Source organism: Puma concolor, chromosome B3, assembly GCF_028749965.1.
Source record: "Puma concolor isolate L17-30 chromosome B3, mPumCon1.1.hap2, whole genome shotgun sequence".
Classification (NCBI taxonomy): domain Eukaryota; kingdom Metazoa; phylum Chordata; class Mammalia; order Carnivora; family Felidae; genus Puma; species Puma concolor.
In genome coordinates, this window is record NC_141672.1 from 33,324,948 (window position 1) to 33,344,722 (window position 19,775).

The 19,775-nt window shown below is 39.8% G+C and overlaps 1 protein-coding gene and 1 long non-coding RNA gene across 2 annotated transcripts; both read left to right on the forward strand.

Moving 5' to 3' along the window:
* Window positions 1-132: 132 nt before the first annotated feature.
* Window positions 133-16,840, forward strand: ERH (ERH mRNA splicing and mitosis factor). The gene is made up of 4 exons (XM_025919118.2): window positions 133-306; window positions 4,921-5,008; window positions 10,390-10,510; window positions 16,335-16,840. The coding sequence occupies exons 1-4, from the start codon at window positions 148-150 to the stop codon at window positions 16,435-16,437; spliced, it is 471 nt and encodes a 156-aa protein (XP_025774903.2). The 5' UTR covers window positions 133-147; the 3' UTR covers window positions 16,438-16,840.
* Window positions 10,518-12,777, forward strand: LOC147579862 (uncharacterized). Its single transcript, XR_015252229.1, has 2 exons — window positions 10,518-11,158; window positions 12,711-12,777. It is a non-coding gene; the product is annotated as an uncharacterized LOC147579862 (long non-coding RNA).
* Window positions 16,841-19,775: the final 2,935 nt, after the last annotated feature.

Sequence of the window (19,775 nt, forward strand, 5' to 3'; positions counted from 1 at the left end):
AGGCGCCTGTCCAATAACAAGAGTACGGAAGACCGCGTCTTGAAAAGAAATGATTATTTTTCAAGTTCTGCAGCAATTCCCTGCGCACCCCATCGCCCTTATCCAAGATGGCTGTGACAGAGTCAGTATCCACTCTAGCTGCCGGAAATGTGTGCGCCTCTATGGCCCAAAATGCTCTTTCGCGGTGCGTTTCTGACGACTTCCGGCGGCTCCTCTCGCGGGGATTGGCTGTTGGCGGCTTTGCGGCTAAGCTCGTGTGCGGCGGCAGTGTCGGCAGCGGCTGCAGCGAGAGAGTTTGGCGCGATGGTGAGAAAGGCCCCCGCGGCTCCCCGATCCCCCGGCCTCTGGGGCGATCCCAGCCCTGTACATCTTCTCCCCGTCTCATCCAGAGCGAGCGTGCAGCTCCACGGCCCTCCTGGTCGTGGTTCGACCTTTCCCCTTCCCGCCGCGGAGAGGCAGGGCCTGGCACTAGGCCCCGGAGCCCGGGTCCGCCCTGCGTTTGCGCGCCCGCCTGTAGGCTCCGGCGAGGCGTGCGGTGCGGAGGATGCACTTTCTCCCAATTGCTGCTTGGTAGAGGCAGGCGTAGACATGCTGCTCTGTCCCACCGGATTCTCTGGCCGAGTGCAGGAACAATGGCCGAGGGATGTATGACAAACCTGTTCCCAAAGCTGACAGATGCAGCGTTCTGCACCCAGCGTGTGGGCCGGGAGGGGTCGTCTTTGCTTTGTAGTGTGCTTCTCGGCTATTTCCTTTTGTTTTTCTGTGCTCTGTCTTTAAGTACACATAGAACGTTTTTTCTCTTTTCCAAGATTCCAGATGCCCGATTTGGCGTTTCTCCCAGCCCTCAATCCTGTTCTTACTCGTAATTTACTCATAATCTCTTGGGACTGAAGGCTGAAAAAGATAGGCTCAGCTGGGAGTCGAATCAGGGTGGTAGTGGAGTAAGTGGGTATTTTGATTGTGTTTTATATTTTATTCCACCAAAAAGATGCTCCTAGGGATTATGAGGAATCATGGTTACTTCCACACTTCAGCTTTCGTTTTCTGATTGCTGCAGTTACTGTTAACAAGTTATGCAGCCGTTAACAGCTTTTTAAGGTTGTACTTTTTAAAATTGAGATGTTTTAGTGTTTGGTTCCACATAGTTTCCCAGAGAGGACTAGGAATTAGAAGACTGGGTTTCCAGTTCCTGTTTTGTCATACTAGCGATGTGACCTTAGATCTTTTACTCTTGAGTTTTCATTCAGTGCTTTTTAAGTCACTACTTGGTATTGTGTTCAAATACTTAGATTAAAATCCGAGAAAGTAACAGCAGTTAATATCAACAACCCATTCTCTGTTGGGCAAATATCAGTGATAATTCCTTATCAGTCCAAGTAGCATTAAAAATTAGAATTTGTATATGAATCAAACAATTATTGGTTCAACAATCTTAAATACTTTTGCTTTATCAGGGATACAAGTTTCAGCTTTGGATTTTTGGGGGGGTTCGTTTGGGAGGAGCATTTGAAGCTAATGAGCAAGTCGTACATAATATTTCTGTAGCAGGAGAATGATTCTTAAGAGTTCATGTGTGTGAGACTTTAAAAAAGTTAGTAAGGCTGGGGGCGCCTGGGTGACTCAGTCGGTTAAGCATCCAATTTTGGCTCAGGTCATGATCTCACAGTTCATTAGTTCGAGACCCCACATTGGGCTCTCTGCTGTCAGCATAGATCTTGTTTTGGACCCTCTGTCCCCCCTTTCTCTCTGCCCTTCCCCTGCACACATTCTCTCTTTAAAATGAATAAACATTTAAACAGTTAATAAGGCCAGATTATTCATTAAAGTGATTCACCTGTGCTTGGCAATTAGAATAAGGATTTTATTAAGGTAATTCTGCATAACTTTTACTGATTTAGGTTTTATAATCTTATTTTTCTATTGTGGGAAGTTTGAATATATATATGTATATATATTTGTTTTTATGTGCTTATATTTTGCATATATATTTATCTTTGTTTTTTAATAACACAAAAGGGCTTCAAAAATAGCTCCAGTGAAAAGAATTGTGACTAAAACTGATTTGGGAAGTTTTATGATCTTGAACTGTTGACAGGAAGGCACTACCACTTAAAAATAATACCTATTTTTGCCTGTTTTATTAAGAGGGCATGAGCAGGGGAGAGGGGCAGAGGGAGAGAATCTTAAGCAGGCCCCACGCTCAACGCAGAGCCCACAACCCTAGGATCATGACCTGAGCTAAAATCAGAGGAGTTGGACACTCAACCAACTAAGCCACTCAGGGGCCCCAAATAATACCTGTTTTGACTACAGCTTTGTAAATGTAGTTTTTTGTTCTTAGTAGTTTTTAATCCTTGTCTTTGGGTAGTAAGTATTGAAAATAGTGAGATTTGTCAGAGGTTCATTTTAAGATGTAAGAAGTAACATACTGAGTAGTCGTTTCCATATTTTTATTCTCTTAAGTAAATTAGTCATTGAATTTGCATTAGGGTAAGAACAAAATTAATGTAGTAGCCATTAGTATGGCTAATGTACCGAGCAGGTGCTACTGCAGGAATGCTAATGTGGTTTCTATAAAATTATTTTCTTCTCAACATGTGGCCCATTGAAACTACTTTTTTTGAGTAGGTGGCTTACAAAAACTTCTATGTAACAAATAATCTAATAAACTGCTTTCTCTGGTTTATAATCCCTATTTAACAAAGGCCTTGACTGTTACGGTCATTATAGGTGAGAATTACCCTTCATTTCTTGTCACCAAGTTCTATTTTTATCTCAAATCCTCAAACTTTTCATAAGAATGAGTTCTTGATGGAGAGGGAGGATTATGAGCAATTCCTTTGCCTTTTTTTTTTAAGTTATTTATTTTAAGAGAGAGAACCAGCAAGGGAGGGGCAGAGAGAGAGAGGGGTACAGAGGATCCAAAGCAGGCTTTGCGCTATCAGCACAGAGCTGGATGTGGGGCTTAAACTCACGAATCATGAGATCATGACCTGAGTTGAAGTCGGATGCATAACCGACTGAGCTACCCAGTCACCCCCCTTTGCTTTTTTTTATTTTTTTTTTAAATTTTTTTTTTTTTTTCAACGTTTATTTATTTTTGGGACAGAGAGAGACAGAGCATGAACGGGGGAGGGGCAGAGAGAGAGGGAGACACAGAATCGGAAACAGGCTCCAGGCTCCGAGCCATCAGCCCAGAGCCCGACGCGGGGCTCGAACTCACGGACCGCGAGATCGTGACCTGGCTGAAGTCGGACGCCAACCGACTGCGCCACCCAGGCGCCCCGCTTTTTTTTATTTTTAATGATGTTTTTCTTTTCCTTTTTTTCAAATGTTTATTTATTTATTTTGAGAGAGTTCACGTGTATGCAAGTGCAAGGGGAGGGGCAGAGAGAATCCCCAGCAGGCTCTGCACTGTCAGCCCTAAGCTCCACCTGACTTGGGACTTGATCTCACCAACTATGAGATCTTGACCTAAGCCAAAATCAGAAGTCCAGTGTTAACCGACTGAGCCACCCAGGCACCCCCCTTTGCTGTGTATGTAGTGTTCAGAGTACTGGTTTTTGGGTTTGTTTTGTTTTGTTTTCTTTTGTTTTTTGGGGGGGTGCCTATCCGGAAACTCTAGGCTTTGTCTATTTCCGTGTTGATTGTTAAAAATTATCATTTCAAAACATTTTGGGGGGGCCTGTCATAAAGGATTTTTGCGACCCAAAAATAATAGTACAGCAGAGGAGAAGGTTGTCATAGTTTTGCCCAGGAGACAGGGGGTTCCAGTACTACTGGTATTTAGTGGGAATAGGCCAGGAATGCTGCTGAACATCCTGTGGTACACAGGACTACTTCCACAAGAAGGACCCTTCCACCCCAAGTTGTAATAGCACAGAAACTGAAATAGACCCACTAACGAAAACATGTCCCCTCAGTGAGCATGCGGTGGAAGATGTTAAGTCTATTTGCTATTCTTCAGGCATATTCACATTTGTCACAGTGTGATCATCTATTTTGTGTGATCCTAGTGGTTAAAAACATAGGATTTTGAGATAGCATAGGCTTTTAAGGTGAGTCACCTACTGGGTGAATAGTTCAATGGTTTCTCTAGGGTAACGTTAACTACATATATTAATTTTGTACTGCCAGTTTATCTTCTGCCTTCACGTTGGAGTCTAAGGCACGGATAAGATGTAACTCCACTGTTGTGCTGAGATTGGAAAAAGAACGTAGATCGATACAGTGCTTGCAATCACTAATAGTGTTTCACTTTTTCTCTCCTTTTATCAGCCCACATCTGATTTTTTATTAAGGAACTTAATAGGGCTAAAGATAGAAAGTGACCAGTGGAGACAGAAAACCTAAGTAGGTTTATGATCTAGTTGGGAAGAAAGATAGGAAAGAAAAAACAGTACAGGGTAGCTTATGCTGAATGCTTACAGGCAGTAAGTACAACAGGAGTTCAAGAAAGCAGCCATTAAGGACTGAGAGACTGAAGAGACCTTACAGAGAAGCCGTCCATCTTCTTTTTTTTTTTTTAATGTTTATTTCTGAGACAGAGACATAGCATGAGTGGGGGAGGGGCAGAGAGAGAGGGAGAATCAGAAGCAGGCTCCAGGCTCTGAGCTGTCAGCACAGAGCCCGACGCGGGGCTTGAAACTCACAAGCCGTGAGATCATGACCTGAGCCGAAGTCGGTCACTCCACCGCCTGAGCCACCCAGGCGCCCCAAAGCTGTCCATCTTCTGATGCTGCACTTGTATAAAGGCAGAAATGTAGGAAGAGCACCCTAATTAATAGTGGGTTTCTTTAAAACTTTTATTAATAGTGTTTTAATAACCATTTGTGTCATGACTGAGGGTTTTATATCATGCTATGAATTTCTCAAATATGAGTTAGAAACTTAACGTTGATATCACTTTTTCCCCTGTAGTCTCACACCATTTTGCTGGTACAGCCTACCAAGAGGCCAGAAGGCAGAACTTACGCTGACTATGAATCTGTGAATGAGTGCATGGAAGGTGAGTTGAAACACTAGTCAAGAGTTCGCTTGTTTTTTCCTGACATTCACTGTAGACCGTGTCTCATTTAGGAACTGGGCTTATTTTTCCTCCACATTTCTTGAGTTACTAATTTGAACGGGGAAGGAAGATATTAAGGACCATATTTGTTGAAAGTTGAAACACTGATTATACGTATTGTCTTTCTGCTGTAAATATTATTTTACCTTTTTTTTATCCAGCTCATCATTACAATGAATGACTTTCTGAAGCCTCCCATTTTTATGTTGATGTTCTTTGTTATGTTAGGTAAATATCTTACAGGTATTCTTTAAGTATTCTGGTTAAACTCCAGCACTATAGCGGTAAGGCAGGCTCTAGGGATGCCTTCAGAACCTATCAGTCTGCTCATTGAACAGATAAACATTAAAAGCTGTTGAGGTTTGGTTACAGTCCATCAGTGTGTTAGAAAATAAAAATTATCTCAGAGAATAAAGGCAAATGGAACCAAATAAGTATAATTTATTGTGCATTTGATAAATTGGCACCACCCTGAAGGGAATAGTGAGTGTGTCTTTACTCCATAAACCGTTAGGTGAGAGCCCATAGATCGGATCGTCACAAATTGGATTCATGCTTACATTTAATCATTACATCAAGTAAGCCAGGTGTGGACATTCCGAGCCCTTTTGCAAATTGTCCATTCTTCACTTCTTCCTGTAAAAATTTTATGGTCACTGTTTTTGCTGCTGGGCATGTCCCCGAATTTGTTGATTATCCAGAGCTAAGTGGATTAGACTTAAAATCTGTCCATTTAAAGCCAACAGTGGGTAGATCTGGGGGGAAAGCTACTGGTAATAATTAGAGACAGCTTCTAGATAGTTGGCACCAGGCCTTCCTGATTGCAGATTCTCTTAATTTTAAAAGAAGAGCAGGCTCTTGTTCTTCCCCCTCTTTAGGACCCTTCCTCTTCTGACCATGGTAGACTTTGTGCACATGCTGCCTTAGCACATTATTGCTTTACCTTATATTATCATGTTTGGTCTTTGATTCTGCAGTACTCTGCCAATCTTTGCTGATTTTAGTGAAGCCTGTTTTTTTAATTTAATACATTTTATTTATTTTTTTTTATTTAATTTTTTTAATGTATTTTTTTTTTTAATTTTTTTTTTTCAACGTTTTTATTTATTTTTGGGACAGAGAGAGACAGAGCATGAACGGGGGAGGGGCAGAGAGAGAGGGAGACACAGAATCGGAAACAGGCTCCAGACTCTGAGCCATCAGCCCAGAGCCTGACGCGGGGCTCGAACTCACGGACGGCGAGATCGTGACCTGGCTGAAGTCGGACGCTTAACCGACTGCGCCACCCAGGCGCCCCATTAATGTATTTTTTAATGTTTATTTTTGAGAGAGACAGAGACAGAGACAGAGTGCAAGCAGGGGAAGGGCAGAGAGAGAGGGAGACACAGAATCTGAAGCAGGCTCCAGGTTCCGAGCTGTCAGCACAGAGCCCAACACGGGGCTAGAACTCATGAACCAGAAGATTATAACCTGAACTGAAGTCGGACACGTAACCAACTGAGCCACTCAGGCGCCCCAATACACTTTATTTTTAGGAGCACTTTAAGGTTTACAGAAAAATTCAGTGGAAAATACAGAGTTCCTATGTACTCCTATAGGAGTTCCATGTACTCCTGTGTTCCTATGTACCCCTCACCTCCACAGTTTCCCCCATTAATAACACCTTGCATTTGGAGTTGTACGTTTGGTAAGGTTGGTGAACCCGTTATTGATACACTGGTACGTTATTGTTACTAACTAAAGTTGGCTATGAACTAAAGTCCATTATTAAAATTATTAACTGAAGCTTATATTAGGTTTGTTCTTGATGTCGTACAGTTCTGTGGCTTTTACTAAATGCATAGCATCATGTACCCATCGTTACAATATCATACAGAATCGTTTTCGCTTAACCCCAAAACCCCTGTGCTCCACCTGTTCATCCCTCCCCACTTCACCCTTTGCACTCTGGCAGCTGTTGGTCTTCCTGCTGCATCCATAGTTTTGTCTTTTCCAGAATGTCTTAGGGTTGGAATCATTACCGTACGTAGCCCTTTCAGACTGGTTTGTTTCACTTATGTGCATTTAAGGTTCTTCCATTTCTTTTTAAATTAATAGATTTAATTTTTTAAGAGTAGTTGTAGGTTTACAGGCAAACGGACTTGAAAGTACAGGAATTCTAGCACACCCCTTCTTCCCTTACCCCCTCCTCCTTGTTTCCTCTGTTACTTACATATCCTGTATTAATGTGATACGTTTGTTAAAATTGTGGAACCAATGCTGATACATTATTATTATTGAATAAAGGCCATATTTTCCATTCGTGTTGAGTCTTTGCTTTGGACATTTTTTGGGGTTTTGGCTTACATACAATGACATGTATCTACCATTTACTGTCCTAAAAATCTCTGGTGCTTTATCTTTTTCTCCCCCCAAAACCTCTGGCAACCACTCATCTTTTTAATGTCTCTGTAGTTTCACCTTTTCCAAGATGTCATCTAGTTGGAATTAAACAGTATATAGCTTTTTCAGACTGGCTCTTTCAAAAAAACAATGTGCTTTTAAGGTTCTTCCATGTCTTTTCATGGCCTGATAGCTCATTTCTTTTTATTGCTGAATAATCCATTGTTTGGATATACCACAGTTTGGTTATCCATTTGGCTAGGGAAGGGCATCTAATTGCTTCCAGGTATTGGCAGTTATGATAAAGCTGCTGCAAACACTCGTGCAGGTTTCTGTGTGGACTCGAGTTTTCAAGCCGTTTGGGTAAACAGTAAGGAATGTGATTATTGGATCATATGGTAAGACTGTGTTTCGCTTTGTGAGAAGCTGACAAACGTTCTTCAGATGTGGCTTTACCATTTCACATTCTCATCAGCAATGAATGAGGATTCCTGTTCCACGTCCTTCACAGCATTTGGTGTTGTCAGTGTTTTGGATTTTTGTCATTCTCATAGGTATATACCGACACGTCTTGTTTTAATTTGTAGTTTTCTAATGACATGATGTTGAGTATCTTGATAATGCTTATTTGCCATTTGTATATCTTCCTTGGTAAGGTATCTGTTCAGATCTCTTGCCCACGTTTTAATTGAGGTGTTTGGGTGTGTTTTTTGTTTTATTGTTGAGTTTTATTATTGACTTCTTTGCGTATTTTTTGGATGACGGTATTTTATCAGATCTGTGTTTTGCAAAGATTTTCTCCCTGCCTGTGGCTTGTCTTTTCACTTTCTTGATAGTGCCCTTTGAAGCACAAAAGATTTAAATTTTGATAAACTCTAATTTATATATGTTTTTCTTCTGTTGTTCTTGGTCTTGTCATATCTGAGAACTGATCGCTTTATTCAAAGTCATGAAGATTTGTGCCTATAATTTCTTCCAAGCGTGTTATAGTTTGGGCTCTTACATTTAGGTCTCTGGGCCATTTTGAATATTTGTATAGGGTGTGAAGTCTAAGCCCCACTTTATTCTTTTGCATGTGACTATCCAGTTGTGCTAGCACCATTTGTTGAAAAGACCATTCTTTCTTCATCAAGTTGTCTTTGTGGACCCTCTTTTCTATTCCATTGATCTGTATGCCTATACATAAGCAATACCACACTGTCTTTGTTACTATAGTTTCATAGTGAGTTTTGCAATTGGTAAATGTGAGTCTTCCAACTTTGTTATTTTTCAAGATTCTTTGGGTTATTCTGGGTCTCTTGCATTTCTGTGTCAAACGTTAGGATCAGCTTGCCAATTTCTGCAACAATAGGTTGGATTTTGATAGGGATTGCACTGAATTTATAGATTATTGTGGGAAGCATTACCATCTTAACGTTAAGTCTCCTGATCCATGAACACGAGATCTTCCATTTATTTAAGTCTTTACTTTCAGTGACATTTTGTAGTTTTCAGTGTAGGTCGTATGCTTTTAATTACATTTATTCCTAAGAATTTTACTTTTTGATGCTGTTTTCGTAAGTTCGTGGAGCTGTTTTCTTAATTTCATTTTCAGCTCATTTATTGTTAGGATGTAGAGATACAGTTGAATTTTATATATTAATCTTCTATCCTGCAATTTTGCTGCACTCATTTATTATTAGTTCTAATGGTTTTGTGTGTGTGTGTGGTTTCCTTAGGATATTCTGTATATAAGATCATGTCATCTGTGAAGAGACATAGTTGCACTTTTTTTTTTTTCCAGTCTGAGTTCCTGCTATTTCTGTTTCTTGTCAGATCACTTTGGCTAGAATCTCCAATACGATGTTGAATACCAATGACAAGAGTAGGTACTCTAGTGTTCCTAATCTGAGTGGGAAAGCATCCAGTCTTTCACCATTAAGTATGAAGGTGGAAGTGGGTCAGTGCCTTTTTAAGATAAATGGTGAATTTCTTTCCCTGGTTATTTCCTTTGCACTTTCATCTTTCTGTTCAGTAACTCGTGAGTGATATTCTTTGATCACAGTGTGTGTGCCAGAACCAATCAAAAGCCCTAATTCAGATATAATTTAGCTTCTTAATAGATACCGTATATGCACTTTAAAATACATATAGAAAGGGGCGCCCGGGTGGCTCCGTTGGTTAGTGTCTGACTTCGGCTCAGGTCATGATCTCGCGGTCTGTGGGTTCGAGCCCCGCATCAGGCTCTGTGCTGACAGTTTGGAGCCTACAGCCTACTTCCGATTCTGTGTCTCCCTCTCTCTCTGTCCCTCCCTGGTCGGTCTCTCTCTCTCTCTCAAAAATGGACATTAAAAAAATTTTTTTTAATTTTTTTTTTTAATGATTATTTAGTTTTGAGACAGAGAGAGACAGAGCATGAATGGGGGAGGGTCAGAGAGAGAGGGAGACACAGAATCTGAAGCAGGCTCCAGGCTCTGAGCAGTCAGCACAGAGCCTGACGTGGGGCTCAAACTCACTGACCGTGAGATTATGACCTGAGCCGAAGTCGGACGCTTAACCGACTGAGCCACCCAGGCGCCCAAGAAAAATTTTTTTTTAAAGGTGCTCTTACAATAATCTCTTCCTTGGTGCCAGTTTTGTTTTTGTTCTTGCATTGTATCAGAATTTGAAAGCAGACCCACAGTGTCATCACTTGTTTGAACTTTTCTGTGACGGGTCTTTAAAGTTCTTTTAGATCTAGTGGCTTGAAGTAATCATTTTATTGTTAAGGCATAATATACTTAACATTCTGGCAAATGTATGAAATTTAAAGAAATCCACTAGTGACAAAAAAGTGGTCAACTTACTGTCCTTTTCCCAGCCCAACTTTATAAAAATAAAATATTACGGTATTGCTATATATTTGCTACTCATACCTAAAGTTTATACAACTGTAAGATCTTGGTTTTCCTCTCTCTTAGGCGTTTGTAAAATGTATGAAGAACATCTGAAGAGAATGAATCCCAACAGCCCCTCTATCACATATGATATCAGTCAGTTGTTTGATTTTATCGATGATCTGGCAGACCTCAGCTGTCTTGTGTAAGTATCGGCCACCATATCTCTTAAGTTGTATCTTTCTGTTGTTTATCCATTTGTTTGATTTTGGTATTGGGAGCTCACTGTGTGCCTGACACTGATCTTTGCATTTTGACTACCGTGTAGTAATATTTCATCTACGTATGGCTTGTAAGTAAAGTTGGTAACATAGAGCTAATGGCACTGGAAAAGTTAATAGTTTTGCTAATTGGTGGCCATCAATATGCAGAGAGAATGCTAAAGAAGAAGTTCAAAGTCCTTCAAAGTGCTTCTTTGTTTCTTGAACCAAATAGTCTTTTTTTAGTTTGTTTGTTTGTTTGTTTTTTCCCTTAAAGTCTTTGTCCTAAAGCAGTTGGCTTTGGCTAAGATGATGCTGTTTTCATGACAAAGGAAAATGAGAGTACCTTATAATAAGATAATCTTCAGTCATCAGGTGCTTGAATATTTATTACATGCCAGATACTGTGCTAGAAGTAAATACGCTCTTGAAAAATACATAGGTCTTATTCACAGGGACTTCCTGGGATTCCTGGATTACCACTGGGGCCAGGCCAGGACTTGCTGTCTCACCAAAGATTCCTGTGGAAAATTCGCATTTCCTTGGAACATTTGAGTTTTATTTTGCTTCCTGAAAACAGTCCAGTGATTCAGGTCTGGTCTTTAGTGAAATGTATTAATAAGAAAGTTTTATTGTAACTATTTCAATATAAAAAGCTCATATAAGAGGCCAACAGGGCTGTAGGTATTCTTCTGTGTTGGCTTATATTATCTATAGTTAATTTGCTTATAGTAGGACATACAGAAAAAGCAACACATAATCATTTAACAAACGTTGGTTGAGTGCTGACTGTATACCGTGCTTGTTCTAGGCATTGGGAATTGAGCAGTAAATAGAGATGGAAAGGATGCCTGTGAAGCTACAGAGGAGTGAGGCGGAGAGCACAGGACATGAAATTGCAGGGGCAGGAGGGTGGTGATGTCCTAGGAGCCAACTTGAAAGTATTTCATATTACTAATAGGCCAAATTTATGAGGACTGAGAATTGACCCCTGGTTCAGCAGTGGGAGTCTTTGATGACTTCCAAAGCAGTTCTGGAAGAGAGACAGGAGTGAAATCTTCACAGGTTTCAGGGAGTTGAAGGTAATGGGAAGCATAAAAGGCAGCCAACACAAATAACTTTTTTGAAGAATTTAGCTTGATAAGAAAGCAGAGAAATGGGATTATAGCTGGAAGAAGAAGTTTTTTGTTTTTTTTTTTTTAATTTTGTTTTTTTAAAGGGGGGAGAAATAATGGTAAGTTTGCAGGCTGTTGGGATGATCTAGTAGAGGGGGAGAAATTGATGGCTTTAGATAGGATATCAGACATTCCACTAAATAGAGTAGGGAGGGCAGGCAGATATGGAAAGCTTGGGGACATTACTATGGTTGTTTTAGTTATCTCAGGAAAACAGGAAGGAATCATTTGAAATCAAGGATGAGGGGGAAGATGTTGGAGGTTTGTGAAAAGAGGTGCAAAATAATCTAGGAGGGTGAAGGGATTAGGGCAAGTTGTGATTTCTGAGGTACCTGATAATGAATTTAAGATGGAATTATTAGTCATTATGGTGTTCGGTTTTTTCCTAGTCACTCTTAGCCTGGGTGGATTACAGAGGAGGCTCTACAGGTAGAGAATCAGCAAAGATTTTGCTATAAGTTTAGGGTGTATGTAAGGAAGTATCATGCAAGAGACTGAATGACTGTGAAACATAAGTGGGGGTTGGGGTGGGGTGGAGACAGAGGTAGGATCTGTTATAGGTCCCAGTGGGGTCATGGAGTTGTTGAAGTTGGGGTATTGGGAAGTAGTGCAAGAATGAGATGCTTGAATTTGGGAGACTGAAGGTGCTGGAAAGCTATCTGGCCAAGGGAGGGTGGGAGATGAGCTCTGGGAAGAGAGGAGTTCAAGGAACTAAGAGGCCCCGATGTTGGCAGAATCATCTACTGGATGAAATCACCAATAATGTATACATTTACTTTGTAGACTTTGAGAGCAGGGAGGTTTGTTTTTGTTCACTGCTGTAGCCCCAGTGCCTTGAATAGTATTTGGCACATAGTTGGTACTGAGTAAATATCGGTTGTACAAATGCACGTCACCCTTATAATATGATTTGAGGTGTAGCTTTTTTAAATTATTGGTAATCTTCCTTTTTTCCCATTTACATTTACAGAGCTTCCCATTTACAGAGCTATCTTTGGAATTGATAGGATGGTCTCAATAAAAGTGAAAGAATCTAATGTGACTTCTCTCATGCTGAAGTTGTCTTACGTTTTGAGAAATCGTAAGGTTTTTATCTGATGAAAATATGGTGTTTTTAATACAGTTTTGTTCTAGGTGTGTTTGTTTTGGGACATTTTCACACTTGAGCTTGAACACTAGATGTTTCAGTTGGAACTTAAAGAATAGAGTTCACATGGGTGCCCTCACCTTGTTCTTCAAATGAACTACTGATTTTATTTTAAAAATGAATAGCTGTCTCATTTTATAACAACTACTTGTTGAGACATCAGGTACCTAATGCTGATGCTTTGGGATGTGGAACACATTCTCAGCAGATGGGGAGTTACTTGAAGCCAAGGATCATGTTTTACTCCCCTCAGGAGATTGTGGGTTAAGAGCTAGCTGGAGTTTTAGAACTAGACACAGCTGAGTTTGAACCCTGGCTCTGTCATTAGCTAGCCACACCCCCCCCCCCCCCCCCAGGCAGATGAGCTTAATATTGCTAACCCTCAGTTTGCTTGTTTGTAAAATTTAGAGAAATCTACCCACAAGACTACTTGAGGGGATCTAATACTTGCTTAGCACGGTGGTATTGAGTATATAGCAGAAACTCCATTTTTAACTAGCTTGACCAAGTCAGGGCAGGGTTTTATTTTATGTTACAATGAGTAGGTGAATTCTTTAAAATTAGCTAAGAGTAAAATGATATGAGCTTCAAATTCCACATGGGAGTTAAACTATACTGTTAACTTAAAGAGGTGTTATGTTGGTTTTTTTTACTGTAAACTGTAGCTATTTAGGATTCGATCTCTAATGAAACTTTTTTGGTCTCTGAAAACTTACAAAAAAAATTTTGTTTAATGTGTATTTATTTTTGAGAGACAAAGAGACAGAGTGTGAGCAGGGGAGGGGCAGAGAGAGGGAGATACAGAATCTGAAGCAGGCTCCAGGCTCCAACCTGTCACCACAGAGCCCGAGTTGGGCTCTCGAGCTCATGACCTGAGCCGAAGCCGCATGCTTAACGGACTGAACCACCCAGGCGCCCCTCTGAAAACTCTCAGAGTCAACTTTAGGTTTTAAAACCATTTTCCCCATATGACTTTGTTATTTGAATATTCAGGAGAAATAAGGTGTTTTTCCAAAGAGGTCACCTATTGCCATGGTGCTTCCGATGGTAGCACATCCTGCTCCTTTCCTTAATCAGGGTTGTGACTTGGGCTGTTACTCCTCAGACCAGGAATTGAGTCCATTTTTGTAAATTGTTATGAGCTTATTGCTTCTATCAAATTTACATCGCAGCGACATAGGACTTTCTCTGATTTTTCTTGTTTAAACCATATAGGAGGAAATGAGCAATAAATAAGTTTGTGACATAATTAAACCCTTGGACAAACGGACTGCATTAATAGTAGAATTTAGGCCTGGAGGCTTGGTACTTCATATATTTGAAATCAGAATACAAATTTCTTCACAGTTTGGAGAGTGGTTAGGATTTTTTTAAATAAGCTTTTTAAGTTTAAATAATGGCCTTTTCAATATGCAGGCTCTCCTTGTTTGCCTAAAGACAAAGGGACGTCTTTTCATCCTCAGTTGTTGGAATGAAGACGTACTACTCCTAATTAAGGAGACAGCCTGGTATCAGGACGCTGGCTAATTTCACTGCTCAGACCCACAGCTTCTGTTCTTGGATAAACCTGCATTCATAGAACATAACACAGAAGATTCATCTGTACCAAGAGCTAGGGATTTTATTAATGAATTTAACAGCTAATTGTCTGATTTCAAGTGCCAGTAAACAGCTGTCAACTCACAACTTGCCATAAAAAAAGGCATTATTATTTCTTCAGTTGAAAAATGGCATGCAAGTTGATGGATTCCTAAATGTTCACAAACCAAAGTCGTCTTGCTGGGGGAGATGGTTTAAATAAGTCCCACCTGGATATAGTTCTGAAAAATTCGATTCCTTTTTTAGTTCTTTCCCAGTGTTGATGTAAATATTGTAGTCTGTTGTACCATACCCGAATTAGACTAGATTAACCCTTATTTAATTAGGAAGCATGAATAAAGAATAATCAAAGAAAATTGTTTAATTTTTTTTGAATATTTCTCGTAACAAAAGGACATTAATAAAAATGAAAAATGTCCTTTTTTTTTTAAACGTTTTATTAAGGTAGAAGGTTTATGCATTTTTAATAAACCAGATTCTGACCTTACTATCCAGGGGAAGAATGTACTGGTATAAAACATTCTGACTTTGGAGTTTGTCTCTCTTGCTAAAATTTGGAGCATAGGTTTCTAACTTAGTGTTTTCATAGTGAGGAGGACTCCTGTCCAAGAGTGTTTTAAGCTTCTACTACTTGCCCAAGTCACTTAACTAATAAGTTGCTCATTCTTTGCTTTTTCCTTATTAAAAAAAGGAGGGGAGGTGATAGTATCTACTCACAGGGTTGTAATTAAAATTGAGTGAGTTGATTCAAATAAGTACTTAAAGTAATACCCAGCAATTGGTAACTTCTTAATCGTTATTATCACTTGTATTTGTATATAATTTTTTGCTGAGAAGTTAAAAAATGAAACTTCTGGCTCAAATAAAACAATAATTGGTAAATTAGATAGTTTGTTTTTCTAAAGTATCCCTAAGGTTTGTTTTGTTGTTGTTGTTGTTGGGTTTTTGTTGTCTTTTAGGCAAACTCCATCTTTGCCTCTCCGGAATCCCTTATAGTGTTTCTACCACGTGACGCACATGGCTTTGAAATGCTGAAGTGCTTTGTTTTTGTCCAATCTGTGGTTACTTCTTGTCTGCTTTTTTTATGCCCAGGCCTTAGTTTTTTAGCCCCAAAAATGATTGTATTGCTTACCCAGCTAGATTTCAGTGGTAGGTCACCTGGAATGTTTGTACTATTGGAGTCTTCTAAGGATACCTCTAGTGATTGTCTATTAAGCGATACCTTGGCCTCAGAAACCCTGGCGTCCCACTGGAGTTTCTTTGCTAATGCCGATCCTTGCACTCCTGGCTGATGAGAAGCTCATTCACCTTCTAATAATTCTCCACCAGCCTCTAGTGTGATTTATTTTAAGAAGCAAATCCTGAAATATAGGTTAAAAGATTTTCCTCTCTTAATCCTTTACAAAGATTTTCAAAGATTTTTTTAGTTAATGGTAACGTATATAGCAAATACCAAGTTTGTACCAGTGTTTGGTTTTTGTCTTATTTAATCACTAAAGAAACAATAAACCTTGTAACTCTATAGGAGAAAGAACACAGTTTCTGGTCATACTGTGTCAAGAAGTAGATGTGTAACACATCAAGCATTTAACTTAAGATTTCTAGACCTTGGTTTCTTTTTTCTGCTAGAAGATTGCACTAGGTGGTCTAACGTTCCTGTCGCTTAAAATTCAGCATAATGTAAGCAGCTCTTTTATGTTTTCATTAAGTTCATGTATGAACATATACATGAGCTTAAACATATACATGGCACACCTGTGCCATCATTGGGCAATTATAATTTGGGGTTTTAAAAACACGACGATAATTGACCATTGTAACTTTGCTTATTACTTTTCTGTTCCTCAGTTACCGAGCTGATACCCAGACATACCAGCCATATAACAAAGACTGGATTAAAGAGAAGATCTATGTGCTCCTTCGTCGGCAGGCCCAACAGGCCGGGAAATAGTTGAATTGGAAGCAGTAGGGGGGTAGGGGTGGGCTTGGAACACAGGTGTGTACAGCGTGCTGTAGTGGAAGTTTTGTATTATAGGAACCTGTTTCCATTTTGGTATACTCTAGCCAGGATTGAATGTATTAGATGAAATGTGAGGATCTTGTTCAATCTGAAACCCCCATTGCCCCCTTCCCCCCCCCCCTTTTTTTTTTACTTAAACATTTTTATGATAATTTAGATGGAAGTTGTTTGTCAGTTAATGTTGGTTCCAATCCTTCAAACTGTTCATATCTTCTTTATAACATTCACTATACTAACCCTTCTTCAGGTTGGGGTGGGGGGGGTGGTGACAGTTTAGTTAAATGTCCTACAGATAAAGTCTTAGTGAAAAATGAATAAATGTTCTTTAGCTATATTTTCCCCTTGAGTGATTGTTTTTTTGGCGGGGGTGGAGGGTCTCTGAACAATTGCATTTTCTTGCAAAGCATTATCAGTCTCAAAGCCAGTAGGCTGCCACGCAGAGCATTTGAAGAAAGCTGATGTGTGTGTTGAATACATTTCACTGTGGTTTATATGAAGCTAACAAGCTTTTACCTCATTTTTCCATTCTTGTAAGTGAACCTCAATTGCAACTCCAAGGTTTGTACTTGACATTGCTGCAAACATGATGAAAGATTTCCTGGTGACATAGCTTGTCTGAAGCAGCTGCCAGGTTAATTCCTTAGTTTTGGTCACGTACTCTCTGGGAGGATCTTGGAGAGACCACAGTAAAGGACAAGATAATTCTGTTTTTAATGAACCATGATCACATTGTGACTCAAACGTACGCTGTTCTGTACCTCCAGTCATCAAGTCCGTGTACATTCCCCGATTCTGCTATCTTCATACTTCACCGATAGCCAATATCTTGACACATTCTAAGATTGGCAGTCTTTTGGGAGGCTTGGTGACTGGCCTTCCCCATGTCCCCACTCCTACTTCTACATTAGAGCCTTAAATATTTTTCTTTATGCAGAACCAGATTCTGAATTAGTAGTTATATGTGCTCACTTTTTCTGTAGAATAATGATTCTATTAGTGAAGTATCATCACTGTATCAAAGGATTATTAAAATTAGGGTGCCTTACCAAGTTATGTATAGCTATGGTTAATGTTTTACTGTGAATCAGCCAGATATTAAAATGAAAATGTTCTCACTGAAAAAGGAATAGATCCAAAAGTGAGTCCAATTGTCCTATTTTTCATTTGGGCCTATCCTGCTGCTAGTATAGTTTTATTTTTGTAACAGGTGTGATCTTGGCTTCCTTTTTTGAAAAAATTCTCTAGAGCACGTTTGGGAGGAATGGGACCCCTTGCTACTCAAAGACAATACAGTTTCTGGTATTGGGCTTAAAGAGGAAAATACGATTTTCCTAAGGAATGTGGAAGACCTCCGGGTCCTAGATGTTGGATAATGAGAGCAAAGAGGAAGAGATCAGTATTTTGGATGATACTTTATAAGGCTTAAAGAAGAGTAGGACTGGAATAAATGTGGAGAAGTACACATTTAACTATGTCCAGCATTACACAGAAAAGGAACAGAGGGAGACTTTCATTGTTGAGGTGAAGTCTTCGATAAAACCTTCAGCGGTTTGGCCAAGCTACAGCCACTGTTCCCCTGTTGTTCAAGGGTTGGAGTATTGATTGTGTGGCCTTTCCCCAACCACAAGTAAAACAGGTTTGATTTCTGTTCATACAGCGATCGTTTATACTGCTACCTAAAAGTGAAACCTGCACCGGACCAATTACAAAGTTCCCGATTCTCTAATCTACCTTATTTTATATAGCTGAGCATTTCTAAAATATTTCTTGACAATGCTACTTCTCTCAGCATTCGATCTAAGAAGTTGTAGGGGTGTAAAAGGAAGATTTTAACTGTTTGACTTCACTTGTGCTTCTCTGGTTGAAAATATTTATAGCAACTCATTAAATGCCTTGGGCATTATTTGGACAAATACATATCTTACTCCTCTTGTTTGGGGTGGGAAAATACTACCTTTGTTCAGATACATTTAGAAGAAAGGCCATTAATTTATGTGTTAGTGTAAAGCTCCTAGCAATAGCACTTAGGCATAGCATTTACAGCGTAGGAAACATTTTTACATAGATCTTATTTAATCATCATGGCAGCCCTTTGAGGTTGGAGATCATTGTTCCTCTATTAATGGTGAAAAAATAGGTTCAGATTGTTCAAATCCTTCACCCAGGTCACACAGCATAACCACAAAGATTTTGCTAGGTGTAAAAGACATGGTCTTAACCTCAGATCTTGAGAGAAGTAGGAAGCCCCCACAAAATGAATAGCTGTGAGCTAAATAATGGATCTCTGACACTTTTCAAAGGGAGCTTTTGCGATTCGAATATTTAGATTCACAAGACCTGAATAAGGTCCCATTTGTCACCAGTTGAATCAAAAGCATACAGGACAGGGCGCCTGCGTGGCTCAGTTGGTTGCATGTCCGAGACTCTTGATTTTGGCTCAGGTCATGATCCCAGCTTTGTGGGTTCGAGCCCTGCGCCTGGCTCCACACTGAGTGTGGGGCCTGCTTAAGAATATGTCCACCATATTTTTCCTAACCCAAGGTCAAATTTGTCCTTGGAGCAGAAGTTTTGCTAATTCTTTATCCATAGGTATTTGAGAAGTGTGAGATGGCACACCTAGCTGGCTTTCATGCAGAAGCTAACACTTGAGCTGGGCCTCGAGGAACGGCTGAGCTTGGAAAATAGGACAACAGGACAGAAGTGATAACAAGGTAGTAAAGCACTGTAACGTTTGAAGAACAGCAAGGAAGCCATGGCCGGGGTAGGTAAAGTGCGTATTTAGGTGAACAGTGGTATAAAGGCCAGGAAAGCTAGTAGTGAAACCCCTTGAACATAAAGCTGCAGACTTTAACTTCATAGGCTTTTGTGAATAATCTTTAAAGATTTTTAAGGCAAACCTGTCAAAGCTGCATTAGGAGGATTAAATCCACTGCTCTGTGTAGACTAGATTGGAGAACTGGAGACTATAATGTCCCAGAAGCCAAGTCAAGAGAATTTTTCAGTGAGACAGGTAAGATGAGGAATTATAAAAAGGCTTGGGTTTGGAATTCAGGAAATTTTTTCAGGAGTGTAACGCGAAGACAAAAACCATTTGCAGATAAAAAGTACAGGAAATGACGAAGCATAGGCAAGAAAGGCAAAGTCCACTGGAAACTTGAAAGAAGAAAGTGGTAATACGGAATGAGGAGTTGGAAGGACACATTTTTTTTTTAAATACAGGTAATTTGTTCATGTATATAAGTAGAGGAAGAATCTAAGATTTAAAAAAT

What these genes read in the sequence shown, in the direction of transcription:
- ERH (XM_025919118.2), top strand. Translation starts at nt 148, where the DNA reads ATGTGTGCGCCTCTATGGCCCAAAATGCTCTTTCGCGGTGCGTTTCTG. An exon ending in TGTGAATGAGTGCATGGAAG is followed by an intron (nt 5,009 to 10,389) that starts GTGAGTTGAAAC and finishes CCTCTCTCTTAG; the next exon opens with GCGTTTGTAAAATGTATGAA. An exon ending in GCAGACCTCAGCTGTCTTGT is followed by an intron (nt 10,511 to 16,334) that starts GTAAGTATCGGC and finishes TCTGTTCCTCAG; the next exon opens with TTACCGAGCTGATACCCAGA.